The 15,329-nt window shown below is 43.3% G+C and overlaps 2 protein-coding genes across 4 annotated transcripts in view; both read right to left on the reverse strand.

The window, feature by feature from the left end:
- The window catches only part of LOC309717172 (uncharacterized protein), a 55,323-nt gene extending 50,537 nt beyond the window's left edge, over positions 1 to 4,786 (reverse strand). The window contains exon 1 of the mRNA XM_082551525.1: positions 3,583 to 4,786. Coding sequence (XP_082407651.1) covers positions 3,830 to 4,672 — 843 coding nt within the window. The 5' untranslated portion in view covers positions 4,673 to 4,786 and the 3' untranslated portion in view covers positions 3,583 to 3,829. The remainder of the gene's footprint in view (positions 1 to 3,582) is intronic.
- The window catches only part of LOC309717165 (uncharacterized protein), a 44,051-nt gene extending 33,653 nt beyond the window's left edge, over positions 1 to 10,398 (reverse strand). For all 3 annotated transcript variants that reach the window (XM_082551511.1, XM_082551510.1, XM_082551509.1), the window contains exons 1-2: positions 9,835 to 10,398; positions 7,113 to 7,365 (exon numbers count right to left, since the gene is read on the reverse strand). In XM_082551511.1, the coding sequence (XP_082407637.1) occupies positions 7,113 to 7,356 (244 nt within the window). In that variant the 5' untranslated portion in view covers positions 7,357 to 7,365; positions 9,835 to 10,398. The remainder of the gene's footprint in view (positions 1 to 7,112; positions 7,366 to 9,834) is intronic.
- Between the last annotated feature and the right edge of the window lie 4,931 nt (positions 10,399 to 15,329).

Genomic DNA, 15,329 nt, shown 5'->3' on the forward strand with positions numbered 1-15,329 from the left:
TTTAACCCTAACCCTTGTGCGTGTTTTTTTATTTTGACAGCGAATGCGCACCTGCGGACCACTTATGTGCAGCCCTGGTTATTTAGCTCATCATATCGCAGCCACAGAAATTCTTTTGTCCATGAAACCATAAAGCTGCACTTTCTTTTTGCCTTATAGTCTGAATTGTCATAACTTCTCCGTTTTGTGGTAAGCTTTTCTTTGGCTGTCACTTCTTCACCCTGACCTGTCTTATTTGGCTCAGCAGAACTGAAATGCTTTTACACAGGCACTCACATAAGCTCAGCGATTCTCTGCGCGATCAACCTCTCACATGTTTAAGCTGCGGGAGATTTCACTTGTCATGTTTGCATAGTAAGCTAACGATTAATAAGACGATGTCAGAGGAATTGGTGCACAAATTATCATCACTCACAGATCAGTGCTGTCGCTCTCTATACACAGTTCGCACGATTGCAAAGTGAAAGCAAAAAAACAAGCGCAAATTCAAACGCGACTTCAATATGTCACATATTGACAGTGGCTCACCGATGCCAATGACATAATTACCCAGCTACATTTCTGAAAGAATGCAAAAGCATTGACATATATTTTTCCTACAATAGCCCGACGGGCAGGGAAGAGAAAGATTTTGGTAGCCCGACTGAAAAAAATCGCTAGCTCCAGGACGTCGGGCTAGCGAGCCCTGTATCTGATTGAGGAATCACTCATCTTTGGAAAAGAGAGTTTATTACAGAGAAATGGCTCTTTCCAAAATAAAAGCTATACTATCCGCTTCTTCTGGGCTATATTCTCAGCAGCATAAGGAGAATCATGTGCTAACAGCTGTCTAAATGACTCGGCTAAAGTTAGTAGCATGCTTGCTTTTTTTTTGTCTGCTTCCACTTGTCTTTGCACTAGGATGATGTCGGCGTAAATGTGCAGTCATATTCGTTGTGTTCCCACTAGTGCTTTCAGGTTAATCTCGTTGAAATGACCTTAACGCCACAACACGGCAAATCTCCGTTAACGAGCTACCGCCGATCGCTCCGTGCATGGGGCTAGACGGCCAACACGTTAACGAGCTAACTGCGCTAACACACTAGTTCACACCAATGTAATTGAGCATTGCATGGCACATCCAACATACTGTTTTACTTTAGTCCATGACTCGCTTACCTTCAGGGTCATACGTCACATGAAAACCAAAATAATTCCAAACGCCAGATCTGAATGAGGTTCAACTTGCCTGTTGCAAGTAGAGCTTAACTTCTGTCTCGCTAGCTTGCCCTGCGCTCTTCCTTCTGACTATGCTGTCTGTGTTGAGCGCTCAGTGGATCTGCGCTCGACAGTGCAGCCTAGGCGGAGTAGTCGAACACAGATTCACTGAGCGCTCAACACAGACAGCATCGTCAGAAGGAAAATTGATAAAATAAATTACAAATGTTGTATTGTTCGATACATATGCGTACCGAACCAAAAGCACTGTATCGAACGGTTCAATATCGATACGAATATCGTTGCACCCCTAATATATATATATATATATATATATATATATATATATATATATATATATATATATATATATATACACACACACATGCATACATACATACATACAGTGGGGCAAAAAAGTATTTAGTCAGCCACCGATTGTGCAAGTTCCCCCACTTAAAATGATGACAGAGGTCAGTAATTTGCACCAGAGGTACACTTCAACTGTGAGAGACAGAATGTGAAAAAAAAATCCATGAATTCACATGGTAGGATTTGTAAAGAATTTATTCGTAAATCAGGGTGGAAAATAAGTATTTGGTCACCTCAAACAAGGAAAATCTCTGGCTCTCACAGACCTGTAACGTCTTCTGTAAGAAGCTTTTCTGTCCCCCACTCGTTACCTGTATGAATGGCACCTGTTTGAACTCATCATCTGTATAAAAGACACCTGTCCACAGCCTCAAACAGTCAGACTCCAAACTCCGCCATGGCCAAGACCAAAGAGCTTTCGAAGGACACCAGGAAAAGTATTGTAGACCTGCACCAGACTGGGAAGAGTGAATCTACAATAGGCAAGCAGCTTGGTGTGAAAAAATCAACTGTGGGAGCAATCATCAGAAAATGGAAGACATACAAGACCACTGATAATCTCCCTCCATCTGGGGCTCCACGCAAGATCTCATCCCGTGGGGTCAAAATGATCATGAGAACGGTGAGCAAAGATCCCAGAACCACACGGGGGGACCTGGTGAATGACCTGCAGAGAGCTGGGACCAAAGTAACAAAGGTCACCATCAGTAACACACTACAACGGCAGGGAATCAAATCCCGCAGTGCCAGACGTGTTCCGCTGCTGAAGCCAGTGCATGTCCAGGCCCGTCTGAAGTTTGCCAGAGAGCACATGGATGATACAGCAGAGGATTGGGAGAATGTCATGTGGTCAGATGAAACCAAAGTAGAACTTTTTGGTATAAACTCAACTCGTCGTGTTTGGAGGAAGAAGAATACTGAGTTGCATCCCAAGAACACCATACCTACTGTGAAGCATGGGGGTGGAAACATCATGCTATGGGGCTGTTTTTCTGCCAAGGGGACAGGACGACTGATCCGTGTTAAGGACAGAATGAATGGGGCCATGTATCGTGAGATTTTGAGCCAAAACCTCCTTCCATCAGTGAGAACTTTGAAGATGAAACGAGGCTGGGTCTTCCAACATGACAATGATCCAAAACACACCGCCCGGGCAACAAAGGAGTGGCTCCGTAAGAAGCATTTGAAAGTCCTGGAGTGGCCTAGCCAGTCTCCAGACCTCAACCCCATAGAAAATCTGTGGCGGGAGTTGAAAGTCCGTGTTGCTCGGCGACAGCCCCAAAACATCACTGCTCTCGAGAAGATCTGCATGGAGGAATGGGCCAAAATACCAGCTACTGTGTGTGCAAACCTGGTAAAGACCTATAGTAAACGTTTGACCTCTGTTATTGCCAACAAAGGTTAAGTTACAAAGTATTGAGTTGTATTTTTGTCATTGACCAAATACTTATTTTCCACCCTGATTTACGAATAAATTCTTTACAAATCCTACCATGTGGATTCATGGATTTTTTTTTCACATTCTGTCTCTCACAGTTGAAGTGTACCTCTGGTGCAAATTACTGACCTCTGTCATCATTTTAGGTGGGGGAACTTGCACAATCGGTGGCTGACTAAATACTTTTTTGCCCCACTGTATATAACACAGTCTGACCTCCCTGGTCTAAAAACACAGGAGAAAAGAAGGCTTCCCAAAGTAATCGGCAGCTCACCCCTACTTGCTCCGCACTTCCCACACATGCCGGTTCCCAGGACTTCACTCTTCTGGACAGAGATCTCCGATGTTATTCCCGGGATCTGCTGGAGCCACTCGCCTAGCTTGGGTGTCACCGCACCTAGTGCTCCGATTACCACGGGGACCACTGTTACCTTCACCCTCCACATCCTCTCGAGCTCTTCTCTGAGCCCTTGGTATTTCTCCAGCTTCTCGTGTTCCTTCTTCCTGATATTACTGTCATTCGGAACCGCTACATCGATCACTACGGCCGTCTTCTTCTGTTTGTCTACCACCACTATGTCCGGTTGGTTAGCCACCACCATTTTGTCCGTCTGTATCTGGAAGTCTCACAGGATCTTAGCTCGGACATTCTCCACCACCCTTGGGGGCATCTCCCATTTTGACCTCGGGACTTCCAGGTTATACTCGGCACAGATGTTCCTGTACACTATACCGGCCACTTGGTTATGGCGTTCCATGTATGCCTTGCCTGCTAGCATCTTGCACCCTGCTGTTATGTGCTGGATTGTCTCTGGGGCATCTTTACACAGCCTGCACCTGGGGTCTTGTCTGGTGTGATCTTGTGCTCAGAGCTTGTTCTTGTGCTGCCATGATTAGTGCCTCTGTGCTGTCTTTCAGTCCAGCTTTGTCCAGCCACTGGTAGGATTTCTGGATATCAGCCACCTCCTCTATCTGCCGGTGGTACATACCGTGCAGGGGCCTGTCCTTCCATGATGGTTCCTCGTCTCCCTCCTCTTTCTTGGGTTTCTGCTGCCTGAGGTATTCACTGAGCACTCGGTCAGTTGGGGCCATCTTCCCAATGTATTCTTGGATGTTCGTTGTCTCATCCTGGACTGTGGTGCTGACACTCACCAGTCCCCGGCCCCCTTCCTTCCACTTAGCGTACAGCCTCAGGGGGCTGGACTTGGGGTGAAACCCTCCATGCATGGTAAGGAGCTTTCTTGTCTTTATGTCAGTGGCTTCTATCTCCTCCTTTGGCCAGCCTATTACCCCAGCAGGGTACCTGATCACGGGCAGGGTGTAGGTGTTGATGGCCAGGATCTTGTTCTTACCATTCAGCTGACTCCTCAGGACTTGCCTGACCCTCTGCAGGTACTTGGTGGTTGCAGCCTTTCTAGCGGCCTCTTCATGGTTCCCATTTGCCTGCGGGATCCCCAGGTACTTGTAACTGTCCTCTATGTCTGCAATGTTGCCTTCTGGTAGTTCAGTTCCCTCAGTTCTGACTACCTTCCCTCTCTTTGTTACCATCTGACTACACTTCTCCAGCCCGAACGACATTCCAATGTCATTGCTGTATAGCCTGGTAGTGTGGATCAGTGAATCGATGTCTCGTTCACTCTTGGCATACAGCTTGATGTCATCCATGTACAGGAGGTGGCTGACAACTGCTCCGTTCCGTAGTCGGTATCCGTAGCCAGTCTTGTTAATGATCTCACTGAGGGGGTTCAGGCCTATGCAGAACAGCAGTGGGGACAGAGCATCTCCTCGTTAGATCCCACACTTGATGGTGACTTGTGCTACGGGCTTGGAGTTGGCCTCTAGTGTTGTACGCCACATCCCCATTGAGTTCCTAATGAAGGCTCTTAGGGTCCCATTGATCTTGTACAATTCTAGGCATTCCAGTATCCAGCTGTGGGGCATTGAGTCATAATAATTGTAATCAATCCAGGCAGTGCACAGGTTGGTCAGTCTGGCTGACTGTTCTGTCTACCAGTAGCTGGTGTTTTGCGCCTCTGGTATTCTTGCCAAGTCCTTTCTGTGTCCCGCTCATGTATTGACCCATGTGCCTGTTCATCTTAGCCGATATGATGCCTGACAGGAGCTTCCATGTAGTACTGAGGCAGGTTATTGGTCGGTAGTTGGAGGGGACCGGTCCCTTCTTGGGGTCCTTGGGGATCAGGAACGTCCGACCTTCGGTTAGCCATTCCGGGTGTCCCTCGTTAACTAGCAGCTGGTTCATTTGTGCTGCCAGACGCTCGTGGAGTGCAGTCAGCTTCTTCAGCCAGTAGGCGTGAACCATGTCGGGCCCTGGTGCTGTCCAACTCTTCATACTGGAGACCCTTTCTCCCCTGTTCAGGGAGGTCGCTATGGTCTGCCCTCAGATCCACTAGCCACTGAGCATTGCCGTTATAGGTTGCGTCCTTCTCCCATATGCTCTTCCAGTATTGCTCTGTCTCCAGCCTTGGTGGTGCTGTTCTCTTATTATTCCCCAGTCAGACACTACTGACTGGGGAACGAGAAGGCAAACACGAGGACAGAAGTAAACTACACAGAGCATGGGGGTACAGGGACCCAAACCTAAGCAGTAGAACTCTCAATCCAAGGAGAACAGAAGAGCTAGAAGTACAAAGTAAAACCCAAAACACAATCATCCTAAGAAAACAAAAGTACAAAACTCAAAACACTGGCTCACCGACCCAGGACCGTGACAGTGGGAGGTGCTGTCCATGATGAACGTTAGGTTAGACAACATCCTCTCCTCAAAACATCCTCGATGGACTTCAGCGGACAGTCCTGGACAGTCCTGGCCCTTTGGACCAGAGATTAGAGAGATTTGACCTGCAAGGCTACTCAGGTTTCTTCATATCAGGGAAAGTAGGGCAGACACTTGCATGTCAAGGCAGTGAGGCTGGACCAGTCCCCTCACCTACATCGGCTCCAGAACCCTGCATTATCTACTGGATAAGACTCAGAGGATCAGCCAGACATGTCTAGATCTGTCCAGCAGCCTCCTCCTGGTAGGACATTCCCAGATAGACTTAAAGGAAACTCATTTCTGTTTGTATCCATAATCTCATTCTTTCAGTCCTCAGAGCTTGTGACCATATGCATGGGCAGGAACATAGCTCCACCTACAAATCTAAAACATCAGGGCCCGCTCTCTCCTCACCAGGGCAGATCAGCAGAGCATCCACATCACTGCAAACACAGCACTAATCTATCTGTCAATCTCCTGCTCCACTCTCCCCTCCCCTGTGAACTCCCTTAGATACTTAAACACCTCCAAATGGGGGAACTCGTCCGTGACCTGGAGTGAGCACTCCACCCTTTACCAGCTGAGAACCATGGCCTAAAACTTGGAGGTGCTACTTTCACCCACTTGTTGCACATTCAGATTCAAACTGCCCCAGTGAGAGCTGGAGGTCGTGACTCCATGAAGCGCTTTGTCTCTCCAAAGCGTGCTGCACATGCGTGTCTGTTACATGCTTCCTTGATATGGGTTGCGTGACCAGAGAACTCCAGCTCTCTCAGGTACAGTAGATGCAGCTACGTCTCCAACATTCTGATAACTTCTAGTCTGGAAAGTTCCCCATCCAGACGATGAAGGCAGTGATGGCATCTGAGTCTTTCTTCTTTATAAACACTGACAGATACTGTGTGTTGCTTTAATTTAGGACCAGCTGCAACTGAATAAATTCACAATACAGTTAATAAGTCCCATTTATTAAAACTGTAAAGGTGGAATTGTTTGACTGGAGTCCTCTGACACCTACAAACATTTGTATTTTTAAAGAAGCACCAATCAAAGCAGAAATAGAAAATTGTGTGAAACAGCAACAAACTGACAAATTCATTAAAAATTTAAATGACAGAAAAAAACACATCTGTGAGGTATGACAAAAATCTACCACAGACTTCAGTCAGTATGATGAGGGTTAATAGTGACATAATTATAACCTGTAGAGCTGCTTGAAGACTTTCCAACCATGTTGAATGATGTTGGATGTTTTTGTTCTGATCTGATCAAAATACTGTAACTGAGCTTGTGTCTTTGTTGTCTTATTTGCGTTTCATGAGGTGATACCTGATAATCTCTGCACCAGATCAGTCCTGTTCATCTTCATTAAAGCCTTTCTGGTCTCCTCCACACTCTTTCCTCTGTACATCTCCTCCATCAGCTCCACTACATCCTGTGTGTTTGCTGTTTTCAGTCGGCCCCTTGGCTCGGATGATAGATCTTTCTCCAGTTCAGTGAGTGACTTGAACTCAGCAAAGTCCTCTGGACTCAACTGGTTCAGTGTTTCAATGAGCAGCTTCTTAGTCGTCATAGTTACCACCTGGAAAATGAAGAAATCATATTATACATGAAGGACAGCATGTCTGCTGTTTGTTCATTTGATGGATGGAAATTGACTGCTTTGTATTTCACTAATGACAACATTACTGACATGGACGTTTGTTACTTTTCTATCACCCAAATGAAAACTGTGATTGGACGTGAACGTCAAACATCAGCTTGAACCTTGAGTAAAATTGTGTAATAAAAACATGCAACCCACAGCAGCGTGTGTGTGAGTTTGAGTTCAGCTTGTTGGAAAGGCCCTCCACAACAGTCTCGTTTTCTTTTCTTTTTTTTTTGTGTGTCCCGTTTGGATCTTTAGCCATCAGAATTGTTGTCTGAAGGCCAAGAAAGATGCCAAGTGGATTTGTTTTACCAAGTGGATCATCGTGGCCTTGCCATATTGGTCCATTTGATTGACCTTTATTATAATTATGTATTTATTTTATTTTCGGTTGCTACAAACGGGACAGACATGACTGGGGGATAGGACAGGGAGAAAGAATGGAAGAAAGAGAGGGAGAGAAAGAAAACCAAAGGGGAGAAGAGACGGTGAGAAGGGGGGAAGAAAGAAAGAAAAACAAACAAAATGCCTGGATCACCTGTATGGAGAAAAAAAAACAGAAGAGAAAGAAAACAAAAAAAAAAGAGCAACATAATAAAAACAGCACCATCACAATAAACTAGAAACCACCAACCCCCAACACACAGGGCATCAGCCACCGGCAGGGAGTGTGGTGAGGGGAGATAGGCGTCCGTACTTTGGAGGGCCTGAGATGTACCCAGAGAGGTTGGGTCTTATAGACGCAGATGAACAGGTGCACGCGGACACAAACCTGCATTCCCACCCCATATGCACAACCAAATACTCGGCACTCACCCAACGTGTAGACAGACACAAATAGACACTGCACAGACAGTCGCACTCCCCAAACATACTCTATATCCCAGGTCCAGGTACCCCCCGCCCTCAGAGGGGCAAGCCGCACCTAGACCCAGGAGATGTAACCCTTCTCTCTGGGGTGGAGGCAGTCTCGTTTTCAAATGTGCCTCCTTGCGACAATGAATTGCCCACCCCTGGTTTATACAAACTCTTTCAAATTAAAAGCCCTCTAGATTCTCACAGGTGAGAAACACTTTAATTCTCAACAAGGCTTTTATTTATGATAGAAGTAACTTTTAAGTTTAAACTGCAGATGTCTATTATTAAAAGATACCTCCGTTATAAAGCTTTCAAATGTATTAAAATGTTCATATATTTTTGTATCACATGCCATTACATCCTGTCACACACACACACACACACACACACACACACACACACACACACACACACACACACACACACACACGCTAATAAGTAAGCTTGAAAAACAGGAAATGCTATGCAACTGTCTCTTGGTATAAATAAATCTGACTGCAAAGCCTCGGGTGTGAGTATCACTCGATCACTCACCCGTGCACGTAGCTCTATAAAACTCCTTTTGACTGTCTTGTATTCCTTCATCGTATTTAAAAATGTCACACACCACTGACAATTTACTTACATGAAGAAGCCTTTTAAAAACAAGCGTGTCCATGCTGACAGGTGTACACACGGGGACTCACACACACAAACTACACCCTTTTTGGCTCCTACCTCAAAGCACACTGTGCGCTGTCGATCTTACTGCTGCACAATAATGTTTAACATTTAGTATTTACTGTTATATTCACATAGATCATCATGATGTTGTTTATTCTATTGCTCTCGTCTTCTTCTGCTTGTTTTCTTTTTTCTTTCTCAACAGGTGATCCAGGTTAAAATAAAAACTCTTTCTCTCCCTCTCTTTCTTTCATTCTTTCTCCCTGTCCTATCCCCCAGTCATGTCTGTCCGGCCTGTAACAACCAAAAATAAAATAAATACATAATTATAATGAAGGTCAATCAAATGGACAAATATGGCAAGGCTACGATGATCCAATTGGTAAAGTACAGCATCTTTCTTGGCCTTCAGACAACAATTCTGATGGCTAAAGATCCAAACGGGACAGGCAAAAAAAAAAAAAAGTCTTTCCTGGAGAAATTTGATTGAAATGAAAGTTGCAGATGTCACCCATCACTATACTGTACCCCAAAGTGTCCCGAAAACTCAAAAGCTCCGCAGTTTAACATGGCCCGGGTGTATAGTTGACACTGACCAAATATGAAGGTTATCAAACCCCAAATAGGTGGCGCTACGGAGCCATTTTCAAATGCTCATATGTAAAACCATTAAAATACGAAATGTTTCACCAGACCTGATGCGTGTGCAAAACTTCATGAGTCTTTGAGCATGTTTAGGCCCTCAAACAGGCCCTTGTTTTGCCTGAATAATAAGAAGAAGAAGAAACAGAGCAGATAGAGGGCCTTCGCACTCCCCTAACAAGGAAGCAGAACTACGAACGTGAACTTCCAGGAGGAAGCAGAACTTAATGCCGCGCTTACCTTCAATACTTCATGTAAAATGTGAACACCTGGAATCACTGCTGATGGAAAATCATTCTTCAGTGTTTGTGAAGCAGCTTAGTGTGAGGCACTGTTCTCCCGCTGCTTTCTCTCACTTTCTGTAAACGCTGAGGCGGAAAAACCTCCGCTTTTCTGCGTCTCTCTCCTCCCAGCTGTCAGCCCGCCTGAATAACGGAGGCGCCTTGATGCGACTGTTGTTCTAATTTTGCGCCATAGAAATAAACCGAGTTGAAATAGATGTTACCGCCTTTCCATCAACGTTACCTTTGGCTCAGGTATGAGTAGAAAGAGTGACGTCGTGTCTCTTTAATCAGTCTCTGCATCTCCAAAGCAACAACGGATACACCGAGTTTAATAAATACTGAATCCGTTAATAATAATAAAAAGTTCCATAATCCAAAGTAAGCATCACATTCACATGCTAACTAGAGCTACTTATGTCTGACTGAACACTCTTAAGCTGTAATTTACCACAGACGGTATAAATCTTTAATACTGTGTGTTTCTGTTATTCACTAAACTGTCAACGATCAGGAAGACCTGCAGTTTCCTGGAGGTTCGACAGGGGGCGAAACCAACCCACTGAATTAACAATGGTACAGGGACGAACGCTGGTTTGAGGGCGGAGTCCTTCACTCTGTCGTCAGTGGAAACATTATTGCTGCAGACTCCACATTAACACTGTGAGAAGCATCCAGTTTCAAAGATGCTTCGTCTGTTTCATCGTGTTTAATGTTCAAGATGAGGATGATTTACAGCCTGAATCTACTGAATGAAAGCTGAGTTAAAGTCACACTCACTCTCTTCAACAGTGCAGCTCCATGTTCATCCACAGAGTGTTTCTCTGAGGAGGAAAGACATTTACAATCAACTCTGAGGATTCAAACATCATCACACATCCAAGTAGAATCAGCCTTCAGACGACACAGATGATTTAAAAGAGAAAATCATGTGAAACTAAATAAAATGACATAAGAACCCAACAAAGAAACCCTCCATCCTGTCCAACCAAAGTAACTGGGGGTTCCCAGCTGTGATAATGAGAGAGGGTACACCTGTCCACCTCAGGTTTTAAACAGACAGACAACCTTTCACACCCACATTTAATTTAGAACCAGCAATAAAGCCAACAAGCATGTGTTTGGACTGGAAACCAGAGCACTCTGAGGAAAAGCATGCAGGCACAGGGAGAACATGCAAACTCCACACAGAAAGGTTCCAGCCAACCAGGAGGCTCAAACACACAACCTTCATGCTGTGAGGACACAGTGCTAACCACTGCACCACCATGACACCACCAACACAAAAACCTGTTGATGACACAGAGTTTACACTCATGCATGTTGGTCTTACCTCTGGATGCTGAGCTGCTCTCTGGTAACTTCTGCACCAGATCAGTTCTGTTCATGTGCATGAAAACTTCTCTGGTCACCTCCACAGACTGATGACCAAGTTCATCCACCATCAGATTCATTATATCTGCTCTGGTTGATGATGGACTCAGCTTCTGTGATTTGTATGACAGACTCATCCAAAGAAAATCGACTTCAGGAATCTCTTGAACTCCTCGAGCTCAAATCATTCGAAGCTTCCAAAAGCAGTTGTTTCACAGCTGCCACCATTGCCACCTGGAAAAGTCATTCAATTTGCAGGACATTTATTTATTTATCCATTTTATCCAAATAAGTTCAGTATGATTTCTCATAACCACAAAAAAGCAGAAATCGTGAGAAAAATGACTCAACATGAGAACTGATGATACTTTAGTCCTCTGACTTTCAGCCTGCTGTTTTGTACTGAATCAGAGATGTGACATGACTCACTTTGTGGATCAGTGCAGAGCGTCGTTCGTCCACAGAGTGTTTCTCTGAGGAGAAAAGTGCTCAAAGTCACTCACAAGAGACTTACTTACCAACTGACAGTTGTATAATCTTCAACATTACATTTAAAGCTCAACTATGATAGACACTGTTTGTGTTATTCAGTCTCTCAGACTGAAGGAGTCACTTTTTGTCATTTTTTTGTTCCTTGAACACTCATAAATTCTGATTTGGACAACAATCTGTCTTTTCTCTACAATATTTTTATGAAAGACAAAAACTTTACTTATGAGACATCTTAACCACCAGAGTTCATTTAACTTATTTCCTCTTTGTTGTCTTACTTTTGGGTTCTGGGCTGCAGTCTGACGGCCTCTGAGCCAGATCAGTCCCCTTCATCTCGTTTAAACCCTCCATGGTCTCCTCCACTGACCGCTCACCGTAAGTCAGGACCATGAAAAACACCGTGTCCTGCAGGTCTGTCCTCATGTAGATGATTCTTTGGATGTCTGACTAATGTTTGTAATGAATTTTACGCAGGACTTCCTTGAAAACCTCAAGTTCCCAGTAACTCAGACCAGCCAGGGTTTCCAAAATCTGCTCAATAACAGACGCCAACGTTTCTACCTGAAAAAAAAAAGGTAAATGCGACTTTTCTCCAGGTTTTTTTTCTATCTCATCAACGTCTCATAAATGTTTAGATTACACCAGACACAGTTACAAGCAAATGATGTAAGTGATAATTACACACCTGATTAACATTTATTCCAACCTGATGAATTTAATCTTTCTGTTTATCTTTTCTACATGTAGGAGTTTTTTAAACTGAACATGTTCAGTGAACGCTGCATCATTTAAATACAGTCATAGGTGATATTACTCACTTTCTGGCTCAGCGCAGCCCAGCATTCATCCACAAAGTTTCTCTGGGAGAAATATTACAATATCATGGTTACCATGAGAAAAGAAAGTGTAGTATCCCCACAGCAGACTCGTCCACAGTTTAATGCTTTTCAGCACAATCTTTATTCATACTTACACTCGGTTGCTGTTACAAACACACACAGCTGCAGCTTTTCAGCCGCCACAACAACAACTCTCAGGATCAGGTACAGATTTTAAAGCTGATGCTGGCAAAGTTAGAAAGGTGCCGGCTGTGAACAACACCTCATCTATCTATTACTTCATTTGCTCTCTTTAGGCTCCACAATGATTGTCTGTCTAGTGTCTGTCGTCCACCTTAGATCCATTCATAACTTATTTAACGTCAGGGTTAATGATCAGAAAACAATTAAGTGTGTAAGGAAAGAATTTAGTCGTTTGTAATCTTAATATTAATGTCTGTGTTTTATTTAACAATATCTATTATTAAACACTTCAGTGAAAAAAATCCTCCTGCCTTCTTTCAGGAAGACAAAAAAGCTTCCATTGTTCAGTTTTTGTGACTTGGTTCAAAGATTTTGAATCAACTCTTGATAATTTTTTTTATTAGGGATAATTATTCTCTTACCTTTGAGTCCTGAGCTGCTCTCTGACAGCCTCTGCACCAGATCAGTTCTCTGCATGTCCCTGAAAACATCAATGGTTACCTCCACAGACTGTTGGCCACATGTTTGCACCATCGCGTTCACTATATGTTTTCTGTTTGTACTCGGCGGAAATTGTGGAAGGCCCCTCTGAAAACATGTGAACTGCAGGAACCACATGAACTCCTTGAGACCCTGATCACTCAAATCCTCCCGTGTTTCTAGAAGCAGATCTTTAACAGCTGCCATTGTTGCAACCTGGAAAATTCAAACATTCATAAAGAAAAATTAAATATTAATGTTTCTGTTGCTGTTTTAAATATTAAAACTAATTAAAGACATTTAAATCATGTTTTCTCAAAAAAATTTAATATAAAAAAGCCAACATTTATAAAGAAAATATATCATTTCCACACTAAGACTTTTTTTTTAGCAATTACATTAGGCATTTCTATGATAATGTATGATTTTTCTGATGATCACCTAAACCACAGATACATTTAGTAACGAGGGCCTGAGCATTCACAGTGTGAAGACCTTGCTGTGTATTCACTATTATTATTATTGTCTGTGAAGGTTCCCAGTCATCCAGGTCATCGTAGTCTAAGGAGCTTGGAAAGAAAAGTGTCTGGACTTCTTTAAGTTGCTTGAAGACGTGTCACCTCTCATCCAAGAAGCTTCTTCAGTTCTAGGATCAAATGGTGGAGAGTCCCAGATTTAAACCCAGTGGGAGTTTCCCCCCAAAGACGGACGAAGGACCCCCTGATGATCCTCTACCTAATCACATGAGCCAAGGTTATTGGTGAGGACAATTCAATAATCGCTGATTATTGGTGGGGACATGTCCCTTCCGTCCATGCCAAATCTACGCCCTTGCTCCTTAGACTATCTGGGATAATAAATTTCATATTGCATGCATATATGTCTACCAATTAAATCTGGCCTGAGGTCTGCCATGTTTTAAATTCAGTTATTTCTCTCAGAAATTTGAGAGCAAAATTACGACTGTGTTACCTTTATACTGTCACTAGTTAGTGCAAAAAGCTCAATGGGACATAGAAACCTTTAAATTAAATTCCATCACCTGATATATATTCTCAAATAATATCAAAGCTTTGAAAGCTGTTTACGGTCAGAATTTTTTGAAAACTGTAATTGTAAATAAATTCAAACAATTGAGCTTCTCTCTCTGTGTTAAACATAAATATAAACAGCGGCTTGGACAAGGCATAGAAGCCAAACAGGTTCTCCAAAACCTGTGTTTGAAGTCTGGGTCTGCTGCTCTAAAAAATTAATATACATAAAGCAAAATGTGTCAAATTAACCAACATGTTAGCTGTAGGGACTGCTGCTGCAGCACCGTCAACAGCAGTACCAGCATAGTAACAAGACCTCACACTCACAGTAGGCGGCTGTTAATAGCACCATCCATGGAGAAGTGCAACTGATAAGAAACCAACAACAACTTCACTAGCCTAATTTTAAAAAATGGTTTCAATATCAGTGATCAAAACAAAATTAAATATATACATACTATATATATGTGCATAATATTATATCTTATTTCATTTGTTTGTTTCACTCAGAAAAGCAAAGAACATGTAATCAGTTATGAGGAAACGCATTTCAAAGATGCACAGGTCTCAGTAAAAGAGATATGTGAACAAATGAAGACTGAAGCCGTCGTACTCGACCAGAACAGGGTGCAAACCAGAAAAGAGGCTGATATTGATGGAAATGCGCTGCCTACCGAGATGGAGAGCCTTCCCGAATTCCCCAAAGCAATGATAACTTCATTGTATCCACAGAACGGAGTTCCAAGCTCGAGTGAATAAATAACTACTTGATATCTTCAGTGGCACAGGAGACGAGTGGACATCATATTTCTTGCAATGATGCAATAAATGACTTTGCCTCTAGAAAAACTAGAAAACAGGTTCAAAGAAGAGGGAGGAGAAAAGTAGAGTTATGTTTGATTCCTAAACCGTGTTTGATATCTTGTTTTGGGAAGCTCAGGTAGATATTATTGGCTCATCATTCAAACCCTTTTTACTGCAGACAGGCACAGTGCAATACTCATTACACTAGAATTTAAAATCTGACATTTTACTTGATGCCAGAGGAGAGT

The sequence above is a fragment of the Aulonocara stuartgranti genome (genome assembly GCF_965226115.1).
Source record: "Aulonocara stuartgranti genome assembly, chromosome: 11".
Lineage (NCBI taxonomy): Eukaryota > Metazoa > Chordata > Actinopteri > Cichliformes > Cichlidae > Aulonocara > Aulonocara stuartgranti.